The sequence below is a fragment of the Oncorhynchus masou genome, chromosome 23 (assembly GCF_036934945.1).
Source record: "Oncorhynchus masou masou isolate Uvic2021 chromosome 23, UVic_Omas_1.1, whole genome shotgun sequence".
Classification (NCBI taxonomy): Eukaryota; Metazoa; Chordata; class Actinopteri; order Salmoniformes; family Salmonidae; genus Oncorhynchus; species Oncorhynchus masou.
The window spans coordinates 59,038,961-59,061,298 of record NC_088234.1 but is presented as its reverse complement, the minus strand read 5'-3'; the positions used below and the strand labels follow the sequence as shown (position 1 = coordinate 59,061,298).

General features: G+C 42.5%; 1 protein-coding gene across 2 annotated transcripts in view; it reads left to right on the top strand.

Moving 5' to 3' along the window:
- LOC135511123 (spectrin beta chain, non-erythrocytic 1-like) overlaps nt 1–22,338 on the top strand; it is a 164,015-nt gene that overhangs the window by 22,457 nt on the left and 119,220 nt on the right. Inside the window, exons 2-4 of one of the 2 annotated variants that reach the window (XM_064932686.1) lie at nt 11,917–12,114; nt 14,707–14,718; nt 15,174–15,195. In XM_064932686.1, the coding sequence (XP_064788758.1) occupies nt 11,961–12,114; nt 14,707–14,718; nt 15,174–15,195 (188 nt within the window). In that variant the 5' untranslated portion in view covers nt 11,917–11,960. The remainder of the gene's footprint in view (nt 1–11,916; nt 12,115–14,706; nt 14,719–15,173; nt 15,196–22,338) is intronic. The other variant, XM_064932685.1, reaches the window with a different exon arrangement.

Genomic DNA, 22,338 nt, shown 5'->3' with positions numbered 1-22,338 from the left:
TAAGTCTTCCATTTAAATGTCCCATCACGGGCCCTTACTCTCTCTAACCACAAAATGTCCGCCCCACTTTGGGGTTGGCGGGGCTGGTCCTTAAGGACTCCCAAAGAGCAGATTGTGACTTTCCATGGCGACATAGTGGCCATAAAATGCTGGGCAGGGCTCCAGTCCTCTGGGCCTGTACTGGCTGAACGGTCTGGATGCTTTTTACAATTAATAATAGATTAGTTGACGTATGTTTTGATTTCCGCCTGTCCCTAGTACCCATCAACTGTTAGTTTTGTCTGGCTGCTTCTTTGTTAGTAAGGCTTGATGATATCAGTAGTTTTAGCTGTAAACTTTTCTTGCTACTTTTGTATATCTCTGACATCATTTGTTCGTAGTTGCCATTCTGACTGGACTGAAGGGCCTCACCCACAGACTATGGGCCTTATTCTCTCCCAAAGTACTTTTCTTTTTTTTCATTCCAAGTCCATGAGCGACATGAGCTTAATTCGGGCTATGCTACACAGCCTTGTGAAATTTGTTGTTCACAGTTGAAGCGTCTGTGCTGTCAATTGGGCCATCTGTTTTGTGACACTATCAATGGGTCTATTCTCATGTGCTAGGAAATTATAATTATCTTGAGGACTAATTCTCTCAGATTTGTGTGAATATGTATATCTAGAAAACCTTGGCTAGATTTGTCTACATTAGCTAGCTGGAGGGTTGTCAGATATCATTCATTAGGGGTTTTGTCCCGTCCTTAATGGCTTTTAATTTTTTTTTTGACCAGGGAACTGCTGTATAATATTTCCTTTCTTTGATCAGATGACGAACTGATTGATTTGTGGTTGACGTAACCTAGTTCATCAATAAAACATATTTGACATCAGCTTCTTTAAACAGGCCTTTTTATTATTCAGGACAGGGAAGCGCTCCTCTGAAATGAAATATCCACAGTGCAGTTGGCAGTCTGTTACCCAGCTGTTCATCTTGCCTGATGTGGACCAGAAGCCAACTGGAAGACGTATGGTCACTTAATGCCTGGTTTATTTACAGTACCATGTGGCTTGTCTGTTAAGGGGATTATCCTCTAATTTGTAGAACCTGGGTTAATGGCATACCAGGCGTGACATGAAAGTGGCCGAGATCCAACAAAAATCCAACAAGTGGTAGTGTTGAGGTGATTGCTGTGTAGGCTGGAGTGGTGGTCGAGCATCCCTGTCTCTCTCGTGCAATGAGAAACGTCTTCTTCACCTCCAAAACAGACTCCTGAAGTGGAGTTTTAAAGGCTAGTGCTATCCGGATCATGGGACGTCCCTAACTCCTACCATAACCATTTTGGTATGGTTATCATATGTCTGTCTTTTGTTTGCTTGGTAATTCTCTGTTCGCCTACCCATCCTCTATCCTCCTCTCAACTGCCCCACTGCCCCCTGCGCCTGTAGACATGACTTGCTAATGACTTTGCCCTCTAAGCACAGATCAAAACTGTCTAGAACTATTACTTATGCTCTAGGTTTAAAGTCCCCCGGTCCTTAAAGCCTGTGGCCTGCCGCTGGCGCCACCCCAAACTTCTCTCCCTTAGCCTCCCCCCTCCCCCCACCCGCGCATGGAGAGGAGTGGCTGTTTTTGGGTCTGAGGGAGAAGAGAGCCTTTTGGCAGCAGGGCTGGCGGAATTGCGTAAGTGTAGGAAATCTGTGGGAGGGAGCGTTTGAGTGTTTGTACTCCGAGTAGAGTGGGAGGGAGAGTAATGTTATCCAGACCATAGTGTGCCTGGAAAATGCACCGTTTCTGCCTGTGCCCTGGCTAGGGATACAGTGTTCGGCTTTCAATATATTTGCAACGTTTAAGATGTCTTTAAATGTGTTAACTATTGCTGCCCTATTGCATACTCGCACAAGGTACCAAAATGCCGCTCAGCTTGGATAATGGTACTGTAAATGGCTGATATGGTTTGCAAAATATTAGCATGATACTACTGTACTTAAGTCCACTGGCCTATGTGTTTCTGCCTATATGGAGTCCTTTGTCCTTCTCTTCAGGTTGAGCAGTGTTTATGGAACTAATAGTGGGGGAAAAGGGGCCTGGTAATTTAAAATGCATGGCTGTCTCTAACTGCCTGACACTAACATTGCTGCATTGCTCACTAACTCTAATGTGCTTTACAAATACAAGCCACAGAAGTTCTCACTTTCCCAAAATGTTTAGAGAACCAGATATGAAAGTGTGTTTCAAGGGAAAACCATCACATCTGGCGGTGAGCTGACACGGATAGATTTATAATCCCCTTTTCTCCTGTCAAAGTTCCATTCATACAGGCACATTGTCGTTTCAGGAGAATAGTCTTGCAAAGGAATCAGTTTGCGACGTGCTCCACAATACAGATGGCTAATATAACCTTTGACCTTACATGATACATATGTTGCCACAAGCCTCCATTTAAGCCTAGCCTATATATCATTGACTGCTTTTATAGTTGATAGTGTTCCTGTAGATGTGGGTTTGTGTAGATTTAGATTGTAGTGGGGGCGTTCATTTGTCTTTTGTTGCCGGTCAGCGCAACCATCGTAGCTTGTTTGCCTGCCCTGTTGGTGTTCTTGCCAATGTGTTTAGTCTAGGTGCCATGGGTCCTGTCCTTTCTCCAGGTCTGTCTGTGTATAATGGAATGCAGTTCAGTGAGATGTCTGTTTTATGGGCTGTGTTGGCGCTGACAGGGAGGGGTGTCTAAGGAGCTGCAGCAGTCATGGGAAATGGAGGACCGTTACATAACATCTTCTCAGCAACTCACAATGCCTAGAATGCAGCTCAGCAACTCACAATGCCTAGAATGCAGCACAGCAACTCACAATGCCTAGAATGCAGCACAGCAACTCACAATGCCTAGAATTCAGCACTTGCTATATACCACCATTGGTAGGCAATTTGATTTTGAGTCCACCACCATAGTGTTGGACTTGCGTATCATGAAGAAGGGGTGTCAGAATTCAGCCATATACTCTCTCATCCTTACTTAGCCCATCACAGCCACTGATTTAACTGGCTAGGTGACATTAGTGACTAGCATCTATGATACTTGGCTCTTGCATTATAAGCATAATGATGGTCCTTTTATATTCTACTAGTGAGAATACCGCCACAGTGAAGCCCTGCGAGTGGTGACTGGACGGGCTAAATAAGGTTGAGAGTATATGGCAGAATTCTGACAGCTGGCACTCCTCGTTCATGATGCGCAAGGCCAACCGTATGCTGGCTGGAGGATGTGACTGACACATGTATTCCTCTGAACACAACACACTCAGGCCTTCCTTCATAATTCATCTTCACAGCAGGAGTGTATTTACCAGGAGACTACTGTAGTGTTGCTAGTGCTGTTAGCTTTCGACTGCGCATGGAGGCCATCTGAACTGAGCATGCGTGAATGCAATGGAGACCGGCACAACGGAATAATCTCTGTGCGCTCATCTGATTCGCATTGAACAGCGTATTTTATTAATGTTAACACTTTGCCTGGCGATTGGCTCAGCCAATCACATGAACCCATCTCCCTTCCGCTTACGTCAGTAAGACCGGAGCCTTTGTTTGTTAAGAGGCTTCTCGGGCTGAGTGTCAATTTGGCAGGCAGACCGAAGACATTATAATTATCTGGGCACCAGCCTTTGAAGTACGTACGTATGCACATACCCAGCCATCTGAAAACACAGACCCACTCGTCATTTGGCATGCCAGAAAACTCCCTTGAGTAGGTTTATCACGGCTTCAACACGCATCCCATCCACCACTGAATCATTAGACACGGCCCTGTATGCTCCTCGAGGCCCTCAGTCTAATGAGGTGATGACGTGTGACTGCCTCCATTCCACTGGTCCCACTGTGGCCACCGTTGCACTCTCACTCTGTTGGAATCCTCATATGAAGAGTGGTGGAGGGAGGTGAGTGGGAAACTGTCTCCGTTTACTATCAGAGGGATGACTGAAGGTATTTAATGAGGACTGGGTTGTGCAGTTTCATGTTAACGTTGTAGAAAGGCTAGATTTTGTTTGTCACCGACGGCGAATACTGCAGCAGAGTTCGTCTGGTCAATGTCATCTTCAGACTGACTATACTGCACAATGCACTTCCAATGATTGGCCCCTGGAACTATTGAGAGGAGTGCACTTCCTCTTATTGACTGTTGGATGTATTTAGGATTACCTCTTAGTTTCCAAAGGCACACCCCTCCTCCCCTCTCGGGCTGGGACAGTCACTGAGTTGTGTCTGTGTGACATTCTTTTACGACACATGACATTGCAGTCCGGAAGCCAGTGAATGGCTGACTTGATTCCAGCCGGGCTGTGGTTTATCTCTGCGGGGCCACAAAGGGAGGTTGTTATCTGGCCCCTGATGCCAGCACCATAGGAGCTGTGGAGAGTGAATAATCACCATGGAGAGCCATGCTAGGTCACTGACGAACTGGCCTGGGCAACTCGACAAGTGCCTGTTCAGAATTCCTAATCACTCTTAGTGGCTGTGATGCCTGTTAAGAATCGTGAGGATGAGTGTCCTGAGTGTTCATAGTTTGACATGTTTATTGGCTCGTAAATAAAGTTTCCACATTGCTCTGCTGTCAGGTTGTCTTATGTAAACTGTATATAACATGCTATGTGAACATGTTTAGATAATGTTATTTTCTAATCTCCATCTTGCTTATAGCTAGTATCTATAAGTGACTGTTATTCCTTGGTGAATTCCTCTGTTATTGTGCCTACAGAAGCCTCTGATAAAAACGGGCATGTATTTTTTTTTTTTAAACTTTATCACACAAAAAAAACGTTACAACCGTTTAAGTCATTAGCTGTCAATTTCTTGGATAACCTAATAACCAGGCTGGAATGTTGAGACAGGGAAAACCACAAAGATCTTGTGACCAACGTTTTTGATCTTTTAGTGGTCTCCGTGTGTTATTCTCATCACGGTCTGGTGTATTGCTCCTTATTAATATAGTCCTATATCCCAGATGGTATTGTGGCCATAAGGTCACCAGTTTGACCTGTCCTTATATGTGGTGTACATTATCATCAAAGGATGCCTGTTTATGGTCTGGATAGATTTTGAATAATTCAACTAGGCATTCCACAGTGGATCCTGGTACTTGACCAGAATAGGTAATGTCCTGAAGTTAGCCTCCCTTATCTGGGCACTGGTTGTAGGCGTCACCTTAAGAGTACAGGCGTGGCTTATAGCTTGGATGGAGTAGTCGAGAGGATTTGGCCTGGACCAAAGTCTTTCTGGCCTCATGTCTGAATGATGTGTCCCCATGAATTACTTGAGCAATTCCCTGTTTCTTACAACATGAAGTGAAGGGATGGCATGCTGCGCTAAGAATGTTGAAACTCTGTTCCAGAGACTGTCACTTCAAAGTGTTTTTGTGTACCTTGGTCGATGGGGGACGGTCTTTATCCAAGCAACATGGACTGAAACTCACCGGCTGTTCAACATAGCCCAGATGCTGTAGCTACAGTATAACCACTCACTGTATCCTTCTGAAATGCTCTGTACACAATGAATGGAAATCTGGTTTGACCAGATTGTGCCAGAGCGAATTGCCCACATTCCCCACATCCCACAAATACCCATCCTAGTCAGTGTTTTACTGTACTAGCTATGTAGAGCCAGGGAGGGAGTCTTAATTGGGTGTATGATCTACAGCTTGAAGGAGTGTACAATTCTTTAAAAAATGTGTGGGAGATGTGCTTATGAATTTATTTGCTTAAGCTTCTTTCTAATTATGAATTTTCACACATGTGGGTGTCTCCCCTAGGAATGGGGGAGAATGATTAAATAACCCCAAAACTCAATCCTATGTGCGTGAATATGAAAATGTGACATGTATCCACGTAAGTAGAGCTGTGATAACCTAAAGTCAAATTCAGTGTACAGTGGAGATTTGCATGTGGGTGTAGTGAATGATCCGTCCAGCTGTGTCCCTCAGGGTAGGGAATAATGTATGCCAAAGCAAAGTGCAGGTTGTGTAGGTGCTGAATACAATCCTGTGCCTGGCTTTTCTAGACCATCTGGAATACTGAAGTTTAAGTGAAGTTGACTCTGGATGATGCAAGAGGTTGCAGTGAGCGAGCTTTCAGAGCCTCTATTGGGTTCAACAGAAAAAAGCAACTGGCGACATTCCGGAAACGGCAAACAATGCCTCTTCATAGTATAGAACTCTGTTTTCACAGGTTCAAGCTGTAGCAATAAGATATTTACACATTTATAGCAAATTAAGTGAATGTAGGTAATCTAGTATAAAACTACACATCTGCTGTTTTTTTGCATATTTGACAAAACCCTTTGACTGATGTTTTTTATTTTGAACCCTTCAATGGTGTTCTATTCCTGTGAACTATCATGGTTGTTTTCACTTGATTGATCAAGTAAATGGTAATGTTTCGGAGTTGTGTTTGTTATGCTTGGCAGCCTTGTGGAGTAGGCCGAGAAGGAACAGTGCTGCAAACTGAAATGTCAAAGGCTCTTGCTGTTTGGTATCCATGGAGATCTTTAGTACGATCTTGATAAAGGCCCTTTTCAATACAGTCACTGACATGTTTCTATTTAGGAGACTAGAGAGAGCGAGAGGAAACAAAACATAAGTATTATAAAGTGCTGGATAAAAGCATTGCGCATGAGGGAGAAGGACAAATCCAAATAATTGAAAGTAATCAAGTCACTCGTGCAGTGACATTACAAAGCTTTCGTTTACGGCTTCTGCATAGCAATATTTAAAAAATTGACGCATTGCAGCTGGAAGGCTGTTGTAGCCACGAAGTCAGTGAGTTAAAGAGACTCATAATATGCATAAGCTGTTAACAACAAAGGCTTTTTAAGATGACAGATCTGTTTGGCTACACATGTAGCTTTAAGATAATTATTGAGAAAGCCCCCCCAATTCTTAAATAGCATTGGGGTCAATGTAAACAATTACAAAATGCTAATCAGTCTGAGGCAATCATCTATTCACATTCCCCCAGGTTTTAAGAGCATTCCATGCCAGTTCTACATTCTGGGCTTATATTGACACAATGTTGACCTCTGTTATTGATGTGCCAGCCTGCAAATCAGTCTATTTCACCCCTGATGTCCTCATTTTGAGCCTGTGCTCAGAGGGAAATTATTAGATTAATCCCCATTAGCCAGCAGTTGGTAAGGCTTAACCCTGATTTTAAAGGATGTAACGTTTCAGTTTGTTTCTGTGTACGAGGTCTCTGCATGTCTGTACCATCAGTGTCTGTGTGCAGTGCACTGTCATGGATAATGAATACATCCTCTGTAGACTTGTCAGTGTAGTCTGTAATAGAATGATCCGAGAGCTAGATGAACAGATGGATGGATACAAGCCGAGGTACAATGTGATGAAGGTCCTCAATAGACGGGTTTTGAGAGGACACAACTTTATTGCAATCTCGTCTCTCCTCTAGCATCTTTGAGAGGTTTTCACCCTCTACCACCACAGGCTAAAAAATATATATTTTAGAGCTGTAGCTCTATCTACTGCCCTACGTGCATATACATCCCACATCTAGATTTGGTGGTGGTGGGAGGATGATGTGGTGGGACTGAGCTACTTTTATGAAGCAGGTTTAGGATTCTATACTGGACAAAAATATAAATGCAACATGCAACAATTTCAAAGATTTTAAGAGTTACAGTACATACAAGGAAATCAGTCAATTTTATATAAATTCATTAGGCCCTAATCTATGGATTTCACATGACTAGGAATACAGATATGCATCAGTTGATCACAGATGCCAAGAAAAGTTTGGAGCGTGGATCAGAAAACAAGTCAGTATCTGATGTGACCACTATTTGCCTCATGTAGCTCGACACATCTCCTTTATATAGAGTTGATCAGGTTGTTTGTCGCCAGTGGAATGTTGTCCCACTCCCCTTCAATAGCTGTGTGAAGTTGTTGGATATTGTGTGTTCCAGTTCCCATCAGTTGTACACGTAGATCCAGAGCATCCCAAACATGCTCAATGGGTGACGTGTCTGAGTATGCAGGCCATGGAAGAATGGTGATTTTCCCCTTGGCGGAATTGTGTACAGATCCTTGCGATATGGGGCTGTGCATCATGCTGAAACATGAGGTGACAGCAGCGCATGAATGATACGACAATGGGCCTCAGGATCTTGTGCGTCTCTGCATTCAAATTGCCATCGATAAAATGCAATTATGTTCATTTTCCGTAGCTTATACCTGTTCATACCATAACCCCACCACCACCATGGGGCGCTCTGTTCACATTGACATCAGCAAACCGCTCGCCCACACAACGCCATACATGTGGTCTGCGGTTGTGAGGCCGGTTGGATGTACTGCCATATTGTCTAATGACGTTGGAGGCTGCTTATGGTAGAGAAATTAACATTGAATTCTCTGCATACGGCTCTGGTGGACATTCCTGCAGTCAGCATGCCAATTACGCGCTCCCTCAACTTGAGATATCTGTGGCATTGTGTTGTGACACAACTGCACACTTTACAGTGATCACGAGGTTTAATCACCTTCTTGATATGCCACACCTGTCAGGTGGATGGATTATCTTGGAAAAGGAGAAATGCTCACTAACAAGGATGTAAGCAAATTTGTGCACAAAATTTGAGAGAAATAAGCTTTTTGTGCGTGAAACATTTTTGATCTTTTTTTTTTAAGTTCATGAAACATGGGACCAACACCTTGTTGCATTAATGTAGTATCCAGCCATACTACTTCTGAGCCAAACTCATTACATACTGCAAACACTCATGCAATCTAGCAAAGATGTGGAGCGCATTAGCTTCGCAAAGTGGCCTGATCCCACGAGCTTACATTAAACATTGCCCTGTGCAGTGGGATCAGATGGCTTTGCGAGGCTTGAACAACATGGCTTGTAAAATCCGGTTCGATAGCTCTCAACCATCAATAGTGGTTGGTCCCTCTGGTCTGGTTAAGTACTGTACTGTGAGACTGGTGTTGATGTCCAGCATCACTTGCAGTGCGCTGCTCGTGTCCATCGCTTGCAGTGTGCTGTTTTCACCACTAGACACCTTTCTGCTGTGTTGTCCTTAAATGTGTGTGAGTCTTGGTGTTAATCTCTTCTACTGCCACTGCTGGTCATCACCATGCAGTCTCCTCCCCATGTCCTGACAATTTTGTGTGTGGTTTACATACACCTTAGACAAATAAAATTCCTGACATTTAATTATGAGTAAAAATTCCCTGTTTTTAGGTCAGTTAGGATCACCACTTTATTTTAAGAATGTGAAATGTCAGAATAATAGAGCATGATTTATTTCAGCTTTATTTCTTTCATCACATTCCCAGTGGGTCAGAAGTTTGCATGCACTCAATTAGTATTTGGTAGCATTGCCTTTAAATTGTTTAACTTGGGTCAAACGTTTCAGGTAGCCTTCCACAAGCTTTCCACAAGTTGTGTCAATTTTGGCCCATTCCTCCTGACAGAGCTGTCGTAACTGAGTCAGGTTTGTAGGCCTCCTTGCTCGTGCACTTTTTTCAGTTCTACCCACATCTTCTATGGGATTGAGGTCAGGGATTTGTGATCCAATACCTTGACTTTGTTGTCCTTAAGCCATTTTGCCACAAATTTGGAAGTATACCTGGGGTCATTGTGCATTTGGAAGACCCATTTGCGACCAAGATTTAACTTCCTGACTGTCTTGATGTTGCTTCAATATATCCACATAATGTTCCGTCCTCATGATGCCATCTATTTTGAAGTGCACCAGTCCCTCCTGCAGCAAAGCACCCCACAACATGATGCTGCCACCCCTGTGCTACACGGTTGGGATGGTGTTCTTTGGCTTGCAAGCCTCTTCCCTTTTCCTCCAAACATAACGATGGTCATTATGGCCAAATAGTTCTATTTTTGTTTCATCAGACCAGAGGACATTTCTCCAAAAAGTACGATCTTTGTCCCCATGTGCAGTTGCAAACCGTATTCTGGCTTTTTATGGCGGTTATGGAGCAGTGTCTTTGCTGAGCGGCCTTTCAGGTTGTCGATATAGGACTTGTTTTACTGTGGATATACAGTAGATACTTTTTTACCTGTTTCCTCCAGCATCTTCCCAAGGTCCTTTGCTGTTCTGGGATTGATTTGCACTAGGGGACAGAACACATCTCCTTCCTGAGCGGTATGACGGCTGCGTGGTCCCATGGTGTTTATACTTGCGTACTATTGTTTGTACAGATGAATGTGGTACCTTCAGGCGTTTGAAATTGCTCCCAATGATGAACCAGACTTGTGGAGGTCTACAATTTATTTTATTTTTTCTAAGGTCCTGGCTGATTTCTTTAGATTTTTCCCATGATGTCAAGCAAAGAGGCACTGAGTTTGAAGGTAGGCCTTGAAATACATCCACAGGTACACCTCCAATTGACTCAAATGATGTCAATTAGCCTATCAGAAGCTTCTAAAGCCATGACATTTTCTGGAATTTTCCAAGCTGTTTGAAGGCACAGTCAACTTAGTGTATGTAAACTTCTCACCCACTGGAATTGTGATACAGTGAAATCTGTGAAAATACTTGTCATGCACAAAGTAGAGGTCATAACCGACTTGCCAAAACTACAGTTTAACAAGAAATTTGGAGTGGTTAAAAAACGAGTTTTAAGGACTCCAATGTAAGTGTATGTAAACTTCCGACTTCAACTGTGTATCTTCTACACGGTTGCACAGGCTGTTAACCCACTTCAGTAGCACACTATCCCAGAGGCAGTGTGTTTTTAGCCTAGCAACACAGTCTAGTTTTAGTGGTTGTTAAGCAAAGAGGTGGGTGGTACAGCACAACTCTCCATCTTGTCCCCACTTCACACTGTCCTGTGGCACATCTGCACAGGGATAGGAGTGAAAAACAATTACTATTCCATTCCTCTAAGGGCTGATATTTAAATGAAATAATAAAAGGCAAAAACATAAAATGCAAACGTTGACGTGAAGATGTGTTTTTCATTTGCGCAGCATGCATGTTTTAGCCATGTGTTTCTCCTATGACTACAACTCTGCTGCCCCTCAGACAGTAGACACTAGTCAGAGCGCCATTGTCCAGTGCTTGCTGACTGTTGGTGTTCAGATGGACTTCACTTCTGGAGGGATTTGCTGAGCTCATCAGGCTAACACTGGCCTGTCCCAGTCTGGTCAAGGACTGTCTGGCTGTAGCAGAGCACAGGGCCTAGAATTGGGAGTGGGGAAGACTGCTGAGACTGCAATGAGCATATTTTTTGGTGGAGCTTGATGGTGGTGGGTACTGGTTACTAGAGTGGAGAGGCTTAGATTTGGTGTGTGTACTATTTGCAATAATTGTATGTTTTTGTGTTGTAATTAATCATACTCTGCTTTTATCTGTATGACATGTAAAATGTAATGTTGCTGAGAAATATTTATAGTTTACCAGGAAAGTTTAGAAAATGCTGTGATATGGGTGGTCCTACAATACAATAAAACATACATTTTTGTATTTTGTGTTGTTGGACAGTTTGTAAGACATTTGTCTAACTTTCTGTTTTTATAGGTGCTCTGAAAGCCAGCTCATTGCATTTAATGAGCCCTCTGTTTGTTCCATTTGCCAACAATGTAGAATTAAGCTTTTTAACAATGTTGGAGTAGTAACATTTAATCACCAGGAGGTGGTACTACAAACAAGCTTTACAAATTCACACAACTTGTCTGAAACATTAGGGGGAGATGACTTAATTTCTGATTAGTAAGAATCTCTATAACCAAAGCCATATCAGCATTGAAACTTACAATATACTTTGGTCTTTAATCTCAACACCTTACTGTTCAGATGTAGTGGGAAAAGCTATGTACATATGCTTGTCTTAACACACCATTGACTGATTTATGTAAAACCATCAAATGTCTGATCATTTTCCTAAACATGTCATGTCCTCTGTGTCCACAGGGCTTCATGTGAAGCGGCCGATGTGTGACAGTTGAAGGGTCAGGATGACGTCCGTAGCTGCCGATTTCGACCACATGGAGATCCAGCAGCAGCAGTATAGTAGCGACACAGTCAACAACCGCTGGGATGTTGACGAGTGGGACAACGAGAACAGCTCGGCCAGGCTGTTTGAACGCTCCCGCATCAAGGCCTTGGCAGGTAGGAACCAGAACTACAACACTACTGGATCTGAGGACCGCCTTCCACATGGATATATTGTTTACATTGTCTGTTCCAGCAACTACTGTGAATACATAACCAGACAAATTTAGTACAGATTGGCTCGGCTCAGTAAGGTTCTACTCAGTAGTGTGCAAAGCAACTTTGTCCCCTCTTCGAATCCTACTGTCTGGTCATAGACATACTAAACACTAGGGGACAGCACAGACTCCAACTGGCACTGCACAAGCTGCTTCTATTTCATAAATGGGTTACAAATGTCACAGATATATAGTATACTACTTTATCATGGGGTCAGACTGGACTACGGCTATCCTTTGGCTACTGCTGATCCAATCTGATGAAGTTGCTGTGCAATATAGGATTAAGCTGTATTCCTGCTTGTTAATTGGGATCGTTACTCTTTAATGTCATTGTGGTGAGTGTGACCTGCTTCTTTGAGGATTGGTGGACACAGTTACAGAATAGCCGTTGGGGAGGAATAATTAATTACGTAAAATGAGGATTAACTCTGGGTTCAAGTTCTCGATCTATCTGATCTGTGATGTAGAGAAAATAAATATGTTATCATACAGGAAGTGGCCAAAGCCCTGTTGGAGATGAATTACACACATATGAAGCATTGTAGCTAAAATGGCAATTGTAAAGCCACATCTTCTGTCCTAGGAACTGTGGCACTGTTGTGGTTCCAATATACCCTTTTCTCTTAATGCTACCCAGACTTTGAAGAGTCCACCTACTGTACCTCCCTACAGTACACAGTGCCTTCGGAAAGTATTCAGACCTAGAAGTTTTCCACATTTTATTACTTTAGTCATACTCTAAAATGTGATAATCTACACAATACCCCCAATAATTACTAAGCAAAAAGGAAATATTACATTTACATAAGTACTCAGTACTTTGAAGCACCTTTGGCAGTGATTACAGCCTCGAGTCTTGGGTGATGACGCTACAAGCTCGGCAGATCTGTATCTCCCATTCTTCTCTGCAGACCCTCTCAAGCTCTGTCAGGTTGGATGGGGAGCATTGTTGCACAGTTATTTTCAGGTATCTCCAGAGATTTTTGATCAGGTTCAAGTCCAGACTCTGGCTGGGCCACTCAAGGACATTCGGAGACTTGTCTCGAAGCCACTCCTACGTTGTCTTGGCTGTGTGATTAGGGTCATTGTCCTGTTAGACTGGGGTGAAGGTTCACCTTCCAAGGTCCTGGGTGCTCTGGAGCAGGTTTTCATCAAGGATCTCTCTGTAATTTGCACTGTTCATCTTTCCCTCGATCCTGACTAGTCTCCCAGTCCCTGCCGCTGAAAAACATCCCCACTGCATGACGCTGCCACCACCATGCTTCACCGTAGGGATGGTGCAAGGTTTCCTCCAGAAGTGGCACTTGGCATTCCGGCCAATGAGTTCAATCTTGGTTTCATCAGACCAGAGAATCTTGTTTCTCATGATTGGAGAGGCTGTCATGTGCCTTTTTACTGAGTGGCTTCCGTCAGGCCACTCGACCATAAAGGCCTGATAGGTGGAGTGCTGCAGAGATGGTTGTCCTTCTGGAATATTCTCCCAACTCCAGAGGAACTCTGTCAGTGACCATCGGGTTCTTGGTCACCTCCCTAACCAAGGCCCTTCTCCACCGATTGCTCAGTTTGCCTGGGAGGCCAGCTCTGGGAAGAGTCTTTGGTTCTTCCATTTAAGAATGACGGAGGCCACTGTGTTAGGGACCATCAATGCTGCAGGCATTTTTTTTTTGGTACCCTTCCCAAGATCTATGCTTCGACGCTCTACGGACAATTCCTTCTACCTCATGACTTGGTTTTTGCTCTGACATGCACTGTCAACTGTGGGACCTTATATAGACAGATGTGTGCCTTTCTAAATCATGTCCATTTAATTTATGGCAGGTGTGGTACAATCAAGTTGTAGAAACATCTCAAGGATGATCAATTGAAACCAGATGCACCGGAGCTCAATTTCAAGTCTCATGGCAAAGGGTTCAAATACTTATGTACAGTTGAAGTCGGAAGTTTACATACACGTAGGTTGGAGTCATTAATACTTGTTTTTCAACCACTCCACAAATGTCATTTTAACAAACTATAGTTTTGGCAAGTGTCTTAGGATATCTACTTTGTACATGACAAGTAATTTTTCCAGCAATTGTTTAGACAGATTATTTCACTTATAATTCACTATCACAAATCCAGTGGGGCTAAGTTGACTGCCTTTAAAAAGCTCAGAAAATTCCAGAAAATTATGTCATGGCTTTAGAAGCTTCTGATAGGCTAATTGACATAATTTGTTTAATTGTACCTGTGGATGTATCAAGACCTACCTTCAAACTCAGTGCCTCTTTTGATTTCCCTGTGATGTCAAGCAAAAAGAAATCAGCAAGGGCCTCAACATTTTTTTTTATTTAGACCTCCACAAGTCTGGTTCATCCTTGGGAGGAATTTCCAAATGTCTGACAGTACCACGTTCATCTGTACAAACAAACAATAGTATGCAAGTATAAACACCATGGAACCACGCAGCCGTCATACCGCACAAGGAAGGAGACATTCTGTCTCCTAGAGATGAACTTTGGTGAGAAGTGCCGATCAATCCCAGAACAACAGCAAAGGACCTTGTGAAGATGCTGGAGGAAAAGGGTACAAAAGTATCTATATCCACAGTAAAACGAGTACTATATCGACATGACCTGAAAGGCGGCTCAGCAATGAAGAAACCACTGCTCCAAAACCACCATTAAAAAAGCCAGACTACGGTTTGCAACTGCACATGGGGACAACGATCGTACTTTTTGGAGAATGTCTTCTGGTCTGAAACAACAAAAATTGAACTGTTTGGCCATAATGACCCTTATGTTTGGCGGAAAAGGAGGCTGCAAGCCGACGATCACCATCCCAACCGTGAAGCACGGGGGTTGCAGCATCATGTTGTGGGGGTGCGATGCTGCAGGAGGGACTGGTGCACTACACAAAATAGATGGCATCATGAGGATGGAACATTATGTAGATATATTGAAGCAACATCTCAAGACAGTCAGGAAGTTAAAGCTTGGTTGCAAATGGGTTTTCCAAATGGATAATGACCCCAAGCATACTTCCAAAATTGTGACAAAATAGCTTAAGGACAGCAAAGTCGAGGTTTTTGAGTGGCCATCAAAGCCCTGATCTCAATCCTATAGACAAGTTGTGGGCAGAACTGAAAAAGCGTGCATGAGCAAGGGGGCCTCCAAACCTGACTCGGTTACACCAGCTCTGTCAGGGGGAATGGGCCAAAATTGACTCAACTTGTTGTGGGAATCTTGTGGAAGGCTACCTGAAACTTTGACCCAAGGTAAACAATTTAAAGGCAATGCTACCAAATACTAAATGAGTGCATGTAAACGTCTGAACCACTGGGAATGTGATGAAAGAAATCAAATCTGAGACTTTTCACTTCCTTTAAAATAAAGTGGTGATCCTAACTGACCTAAGATGGGGAATTTTTACTAGAATAAAATGTCAGGAATTGTGAAACTGAGTTTACATACAGTTGAAGTTTAAATGTATTTGGCTAAGGTGTAAGGTATTACTTTTAATGAATTCGCAAACATTTCTACACTTGTTTTCACTTTGTCATTATGGGGTGTTGTGTGTAGATTGCTAAACATTTATTTAATCAGTTTTAGAATAAGCCTGTAACGTAACAACGGGCAAAAAGTGAAAGGGTCTGGATACTGTCCCTGCTGAGATGTTCTACTCTTGCCACCCAGTAGCTGCAGACTTGTTTTTGGGGCTCCATGTTTTCTAATCCAATATGCTAGTGTTCCACTTAAATAATTCACCTTCCTCTTAAATATGCAGGTGGCGGGGACTGCAGCACCACAATATGGGTCCTCTGGCTCTTCGTCTGTTGGCATTGTTGGTATTTTGTTCATGATAATGGCTGTCTTGTTATTGGGCCATATGTCCATATCCTACTTTTCTCTTATCCCCATGGATAAGCTTCTGTCACTCTGAGTTGTCTTTTGTAGACTATAGAATAATGTATCGCATAATATGTATTGTTAGGTCTGAGGTGTATTGTTAATATCATCGTTAATCATGTTACGTAAGGTGTTTTGGTCGTATTTCTGTCCCCCGTGTTGGGGGGTAGAAGTTCTGTCCCCCGTGTTCCAATTAAGCTGATCATCTGATATAAATGATTCATGTAATCGATACCAGCCGGATGCTTACTGCACTAAAACCCCTTTCTCTCTGCTCAACCCTCTCTCTCCACCGCTCCCTCTGTGCATTTGTTGGTCAGATGTGAGTTTAGCATTGCAATGGCATTCTGCTCCTTTGGCGTCACTTGATGGAGGTGACATCACTCACACGTGCATGCCCCTTTTTCATCAGTTAAGCAGCCAGACACTGGTTCTGCCAATGTCCGCAGTTTTAAATGGAATTTTGACATTGAACCGTGGCCACCTAAATTGTTAGTTGTGGAGAGCTCACCAGTGTGGTGAAAACATCTCTTTTATTGGCATTCTGAAGGGTAATTGTAACTTAAATGTATTCCACATCACCTCAAATGTTGCCAACAAGTTCCAGTCAAGGTTAATGTACAGTACATAGAGCACCCCACCACCACACTAAAACCATGCTGTTCAAGGATGCAGGATGATTTGGTGCCAGGTCTTGTGCTTGAACAGACTAACATGTCTGTATAAACCAACCAATTCTATGGTGTAAACTGATGCCAGGCTAGTTTTCTCCTGAAGAGTTCGTATGACCAGGTGTGGTTCACCTCCACACGGTGTTCATAGGATAGGGAAATCTAATACCACTTTGGGCCAACTCGACTGGTCCCCTTGGAAACAGATCTTTATCTCCTTAACCTATAGCGCTCTGTAGTGTATGACACTTCAGTAAAAAACTTTTGTGTGGGCTTTCTTTCATACGATGCATGTTTTCATTGCTTACTGATAAATAAATAGGTATTTTTATAAAGGTTGGATGCGTCGATCACTGCTTATTTCTCAACAGCAGTCGACAAAGTTTTATTCTGGCTCCGAGGCTTTTAATGCACTAATGTTGTGTCAAATGGACAATGCTCCAATCCTCTCCAACCTGGCATGGTATAATTTCATATGGAATATTTTCTTAAATTATGTCTAATCAGGCCCGGTCCTGGCTGGAATGCTTCCCTACACTAGACCAACACAATTGCCACCCTCCTATCCCCGCAAAGTAGAATAGTAGCCTAGGCTATACAGTGTCACCCGCAATCCACTTTAATGAATTCCCATGTGGTAGCCAACCATTTGGTTTCATGCATTTCTGTTAATGCATGTATTAACTAGTCATTTAAAATTATCATCCTCGGAGTGGACAACCTGCTACACTTGTGAGAAACAAGTTTTGGTTTATTTCATGCCGCCATTTACATGTTCCATATGAGCATGTTGTCTGGTTTCTCTGTCCTGTTAATGGTGGCGGAGTGTGCACGCCTGAACAAGTAACTATAAAATACGTTTTTAATTTAAAAAAATTAAAAAATCCATTCAAATTATAATAGTTCCTCAGTCAAAGAAACATCTCTGTCACTAATAAATAGTGTATGCCATGTTGCGTGTAGGCTATTTTAATGATTTCAGTTTCATCTTAACTGTAGCATATCTCTCCCCTCCATACATTCATTGTCAATTCATTATCGTACAGCCCACTTTCGGAAAGCCTAAGATAGGCCTAGGTTTTTGAATACCTTTTAACCTCTCTGGGGTAGGCGGGACGCTGGCGTCCCACATGGCCAAAATGCAGAGCGCCAAATTCAAATAAATTTCTATAAAAATCAATCTTTCATTTAAATTACACATGCAAGATAGCAAATTAAAGCTACTCGTTGTGAATCCAGCCAACATGTCAGATTTCAAAAAGGCTTTTCAGGGGAAAGCATAAGATGCTATTATCTGATGATAGCACAACGGTAAACAATGACAGTAGCATATTTCAACTCTGCAGGTGCGACAACGCAGAAATAAAATGTACATCATGCCTTTGACGAGTTTCTTTTGTTGGCACTCCTATATGTCCCATAAACATCACACATGGTCCTTTTGTTCGATTTAATTCCGTCATGTCCATTTTATTTGGTGTGTTTGATCCAGAAAAACACCTCTACAAAATATCTCAAGTTGCCTAAACATTTCAAACTACTTTTGTAATACAACTTTACGTATATAATCAATCAAATTGAAGACTGGATGATCTGTGTTCAATACAGAAGCAAAACAGACGATACTTTTCTGGTTACGCGCCTCTATCAAAAGGTACACATGAAGTGACGTTCGTTCTGAACTATGGTACTACTTCATTACACAAAGGGAAAAACCTCAACCAATTTCTACAAACTGGTGACATCCAGTGGAAGCGGTAGGAACCACAGAAAAGTCGCTTTAGAATTCTGGATTCCCCCTGAACATATTGAAACGACTTAAAAAAAAAATCTGAATGGTTTGTTCTCGGGGTTTCGCCTGCTAAATAAGTTCTGTTATACTCAGTCATGATTCAAACAGTTTTAAACTTCAGTGTTTTCTATCCAATACTAAAAGTAATATGCATATATTAGGATCTGGGACAGAGTAGGAGGCAGTTCAGTTTGGGCACGCTATTTATCCAAAAGTGAAAATGCTGCCCCCTACCCCAAACAGGTTATAAGGATAGTTTAAGGAAATATTTGCTTGTTTGATATACGCTGGTGGCTTTGATTACGCGTGGGTGCTGATTCTCTCTAGGCCTATGTCCTTTCAGAACATTTTCTAAAGTAGCCTGTCTGCATTTATTCTGGTAAAAGGCCTGTTTTCATTAGCTTTGGTTACCTTATCTCATTACGGTGTCCTCTCTTTGAAGAACATATTCCACTGCCATTGAATGACCATAGCTGCAGGGTTTGGGACACTTTGCAAATATTTTGGGAAAAGTGGGTGAAATCCCATCGGATTTCATTGGTTTGTGCGTCAAGAGGATCTTTATTTTTTTAGTTTTTTGTTGTCAGTACAAAAATGCGACCGATCCCCCTCCAATCTGGCCATTCTTAATTTGTTGAATTAATATGTATAAGTAATAACATGTATAATGACATGTCATGAGAATAACAAAGTGTAATGGCTTGTTTCAAATAGGTTGTTTATTAAGAAGCATATCCATGTGTACAAACAATTGTGACCTCCCCTTTTTTTGGCCTACCAGCCTGTGTACATTCACCTGGCCAATTACCATAACCTCAAATTCCAAGAGTCACAGTCCTAGTATGAGCATACAGCCAAGAGGTTTATGTGAATGTCTGTGAGGGGGTAAATAATGTCTTGAAGAATCTTTGCAGCCTGGGACACAACCATTTGCTTGTTTCCAGTCAGTGTGTTTGTTTACACACTTCCCATTTGTGTGTATTGACCCATTTGGAACCTTGGCAGTATCCCTGCTGTTTCTGGAAATGTGGTTCTACTTCACCCTGAAGCGTCCAGGAATAACCAGCGCTGAGGTCACAGGAGTGGCTGCAGAGAGGAGCTCTTAAAACGATCGCCACATTCTGCAAGGCCGGCCCAGCCGAGACGTGTGAATAATTCAAACCAGCCGTGACAGCGCCTCATCTGAAATACTCTTTATTCTGCAGAGCATCCACCCTGTGCCCCCTAACATTCTCTGCATTCCAACATTTACACATTAAAACAGGAAGCCACCAGGTCAGTCTCCCCAGATCTGAGGGGGGTATCATTTCCCAAATATAAGAGAAGTGGACGGTCTCTGGCTCTTTTTTTTTTTTTTTTTTTTTTTTTTTTTTTTTAAGATGTTCAAGCTCGCTGGTAGGAACTGAACTCATAAGAATGTCATTCTAATTTGACAGGGATGAAGCAGAGTACTCTTGTGAAATTCTCCATGATGGCTTTACAGGTTTGTGTCCGTAACGCATCAGTGATGAGCCCAGTGAAGACCATTCCAGCAGGGCCAGGTGTCTTGGCAACCTGCAGGCTTCATACCATCTGGACTTGTCATAGCTGTCCCGATTTAGCTACTAAAATATATTGTTTGGCCTATGGAGAGTAGGGCTGGGAATTGCCAGGGACCTCACGTTACAATATTATAGTGATACTTAGGTGCAGATATTGCGATTCTCACGATTTTATAAATGTATTGCTATTCTATACTGTGATTTGAGTTTTTTTTTTTTTTTTTTTTTTTTTTTTAACTATGATTTGCTGTTACAAGCATATTGCTCACTCTTTGTCTGCAGAGAGACTAGAGCATGAGAACGTGTTTTGATCCTTCACGGAAATAAAAGTTGCTGAAAACATGTTGGCTCACTATTTAAAAATAAAATGGAGAACAAGCTATAGGATGAAAAATACTGGAGTTTTGGTGCCGGTACAGCAAACTAACACAAGTGAAAGCTACCTAGCAAAATAAAAAAGGTACTTTGAGTCAAAGTATCTATATAATATTGTCCAAAATAATATTGTGATAGGCAACTATACCCCCCCCCCCCCCCCATCACTAATGCAGAGTGCCTGTTTTTTTGAGTTTCTTGTACAGCTCTCTGGTGTACAAGCTTTAGGGTAATCGGAAAAGCAAAAGGATGGCGCTTATCGACTAACACCTTGGTTCATTGCCTTTTTAATTACGCTTAATGAGTTTGTCGCAGCTTGTATGCCATTTGTTTCCCCTTTTTGTCCTTGTGGATCACAGTACAATGGCTGGAGAGGCATGACTGTAGGGTAGTACATACCAGAGACAGTGGCTGTCAAGTGATATTTCACTGGTTCACTCTCCTGGCTGGAGGCTTATGACTAAAACCATATGGACCCATCCTCCTCCCTTTCTCAATAGAACAGAGGGGGAAACTGAATCTTAAACCACAGGATGTTCTTTGACGCATTCAGAACATCCTCATGGGACATTGTTATAAGTAGTGAGCAGGGCCAGACTTAGTGATTTGGCAGAGGCCAGTCTGAGACCCTCCAGTCGCACCCCTCTTAAAAATGTGTCTATGGGATTTATAGTGAAAACATGTTATTTAACTGTAAAAATGTTTTACCTTTTAATCTGCCATGAACACAACCAGTCATGTTTTCATCAAATTTGTCTAACATTCACTTCAATAAAGTAGGTTACCTTTGCACGTTGATTAAAAATAATTGCAGCATCTGAACAGTGCACTGTGCATCTGCCAACTTTCCTTCAATTCGCAAGTGGGTGAAACGATCTGACAGACAAGCATCCGAGCGAAACAGCGCCCCTCGGTCTTACTAATTTAGCCCATGTATCTGATGCTGTCTGGACAAAAATAGTATGACAAGCCAATCTTTTTGTCCAGACAGCATCCGCTACGTGGCGTACATGTCCTCTGCCTCGACGACATTGGCATATTATCAGCAGCACCTGTCTTTATTACTAAAGAAATGCATATTGTATCCCTCTAGAGTCTAAGTGCCCAGGACTGGGTTTCTATCAAGCAAACAGGGGTGGCAGGTAGCCTAGCGATTTAAGAGCATTGGGCCAGTAACCGAATGGTCGCTGGTTCAAATCCCCAAAACGACTAGGTGAAAGATCTGTGCCCGTGAGCAAGCCACTTAACCCAAATTGCTCGTGTAAGGTCGCTCTGGATAAGGGCGTCTCCTAAATGACTCAAATGTAACGAAGTATGGAATTGTTTTAAGTTGGTCATACCAAGAGTCATTTAGCTATTTTGATTTAGAATTTTAGTACCCTTGAAAATACACTTTTTATACATTTGATTAAACATTGAATTTGGCCTTACTACTATTAACCCATAGAAGTGCATTGAATAACTGATTCATAAATCAAATCAAATGTATTTTTATAGCCCTTTGTACATCAGCTGATATCTCAAAGTGCTGTACAGAAACCCAGCCTAAAACAGCAAGCAATGCAGGTGTAGAAGCACGGTGGCTAGGAAACTCCCTAGAAAGGCTAAAACCTAGGAAGAAACCTAGAGGAACCAGGTTGAGGGGTGGCCAGTCCTCTTCTGGCTGTGCCCGGGTGGAGATTATAACAGAACATGACCAAGATGTTCAAATGTTCATAAATGACCAGCATGGTCAAATAATAATCACAGTAGTTGAGGGTGCAACAAGTCAGCACCTCAGGAGTAAATGTCAGTTGGCTTTTCATAGCCGATCATTGAGAGTATCTCTACCGCTCCTGCTGTCTCTAGAGTTGA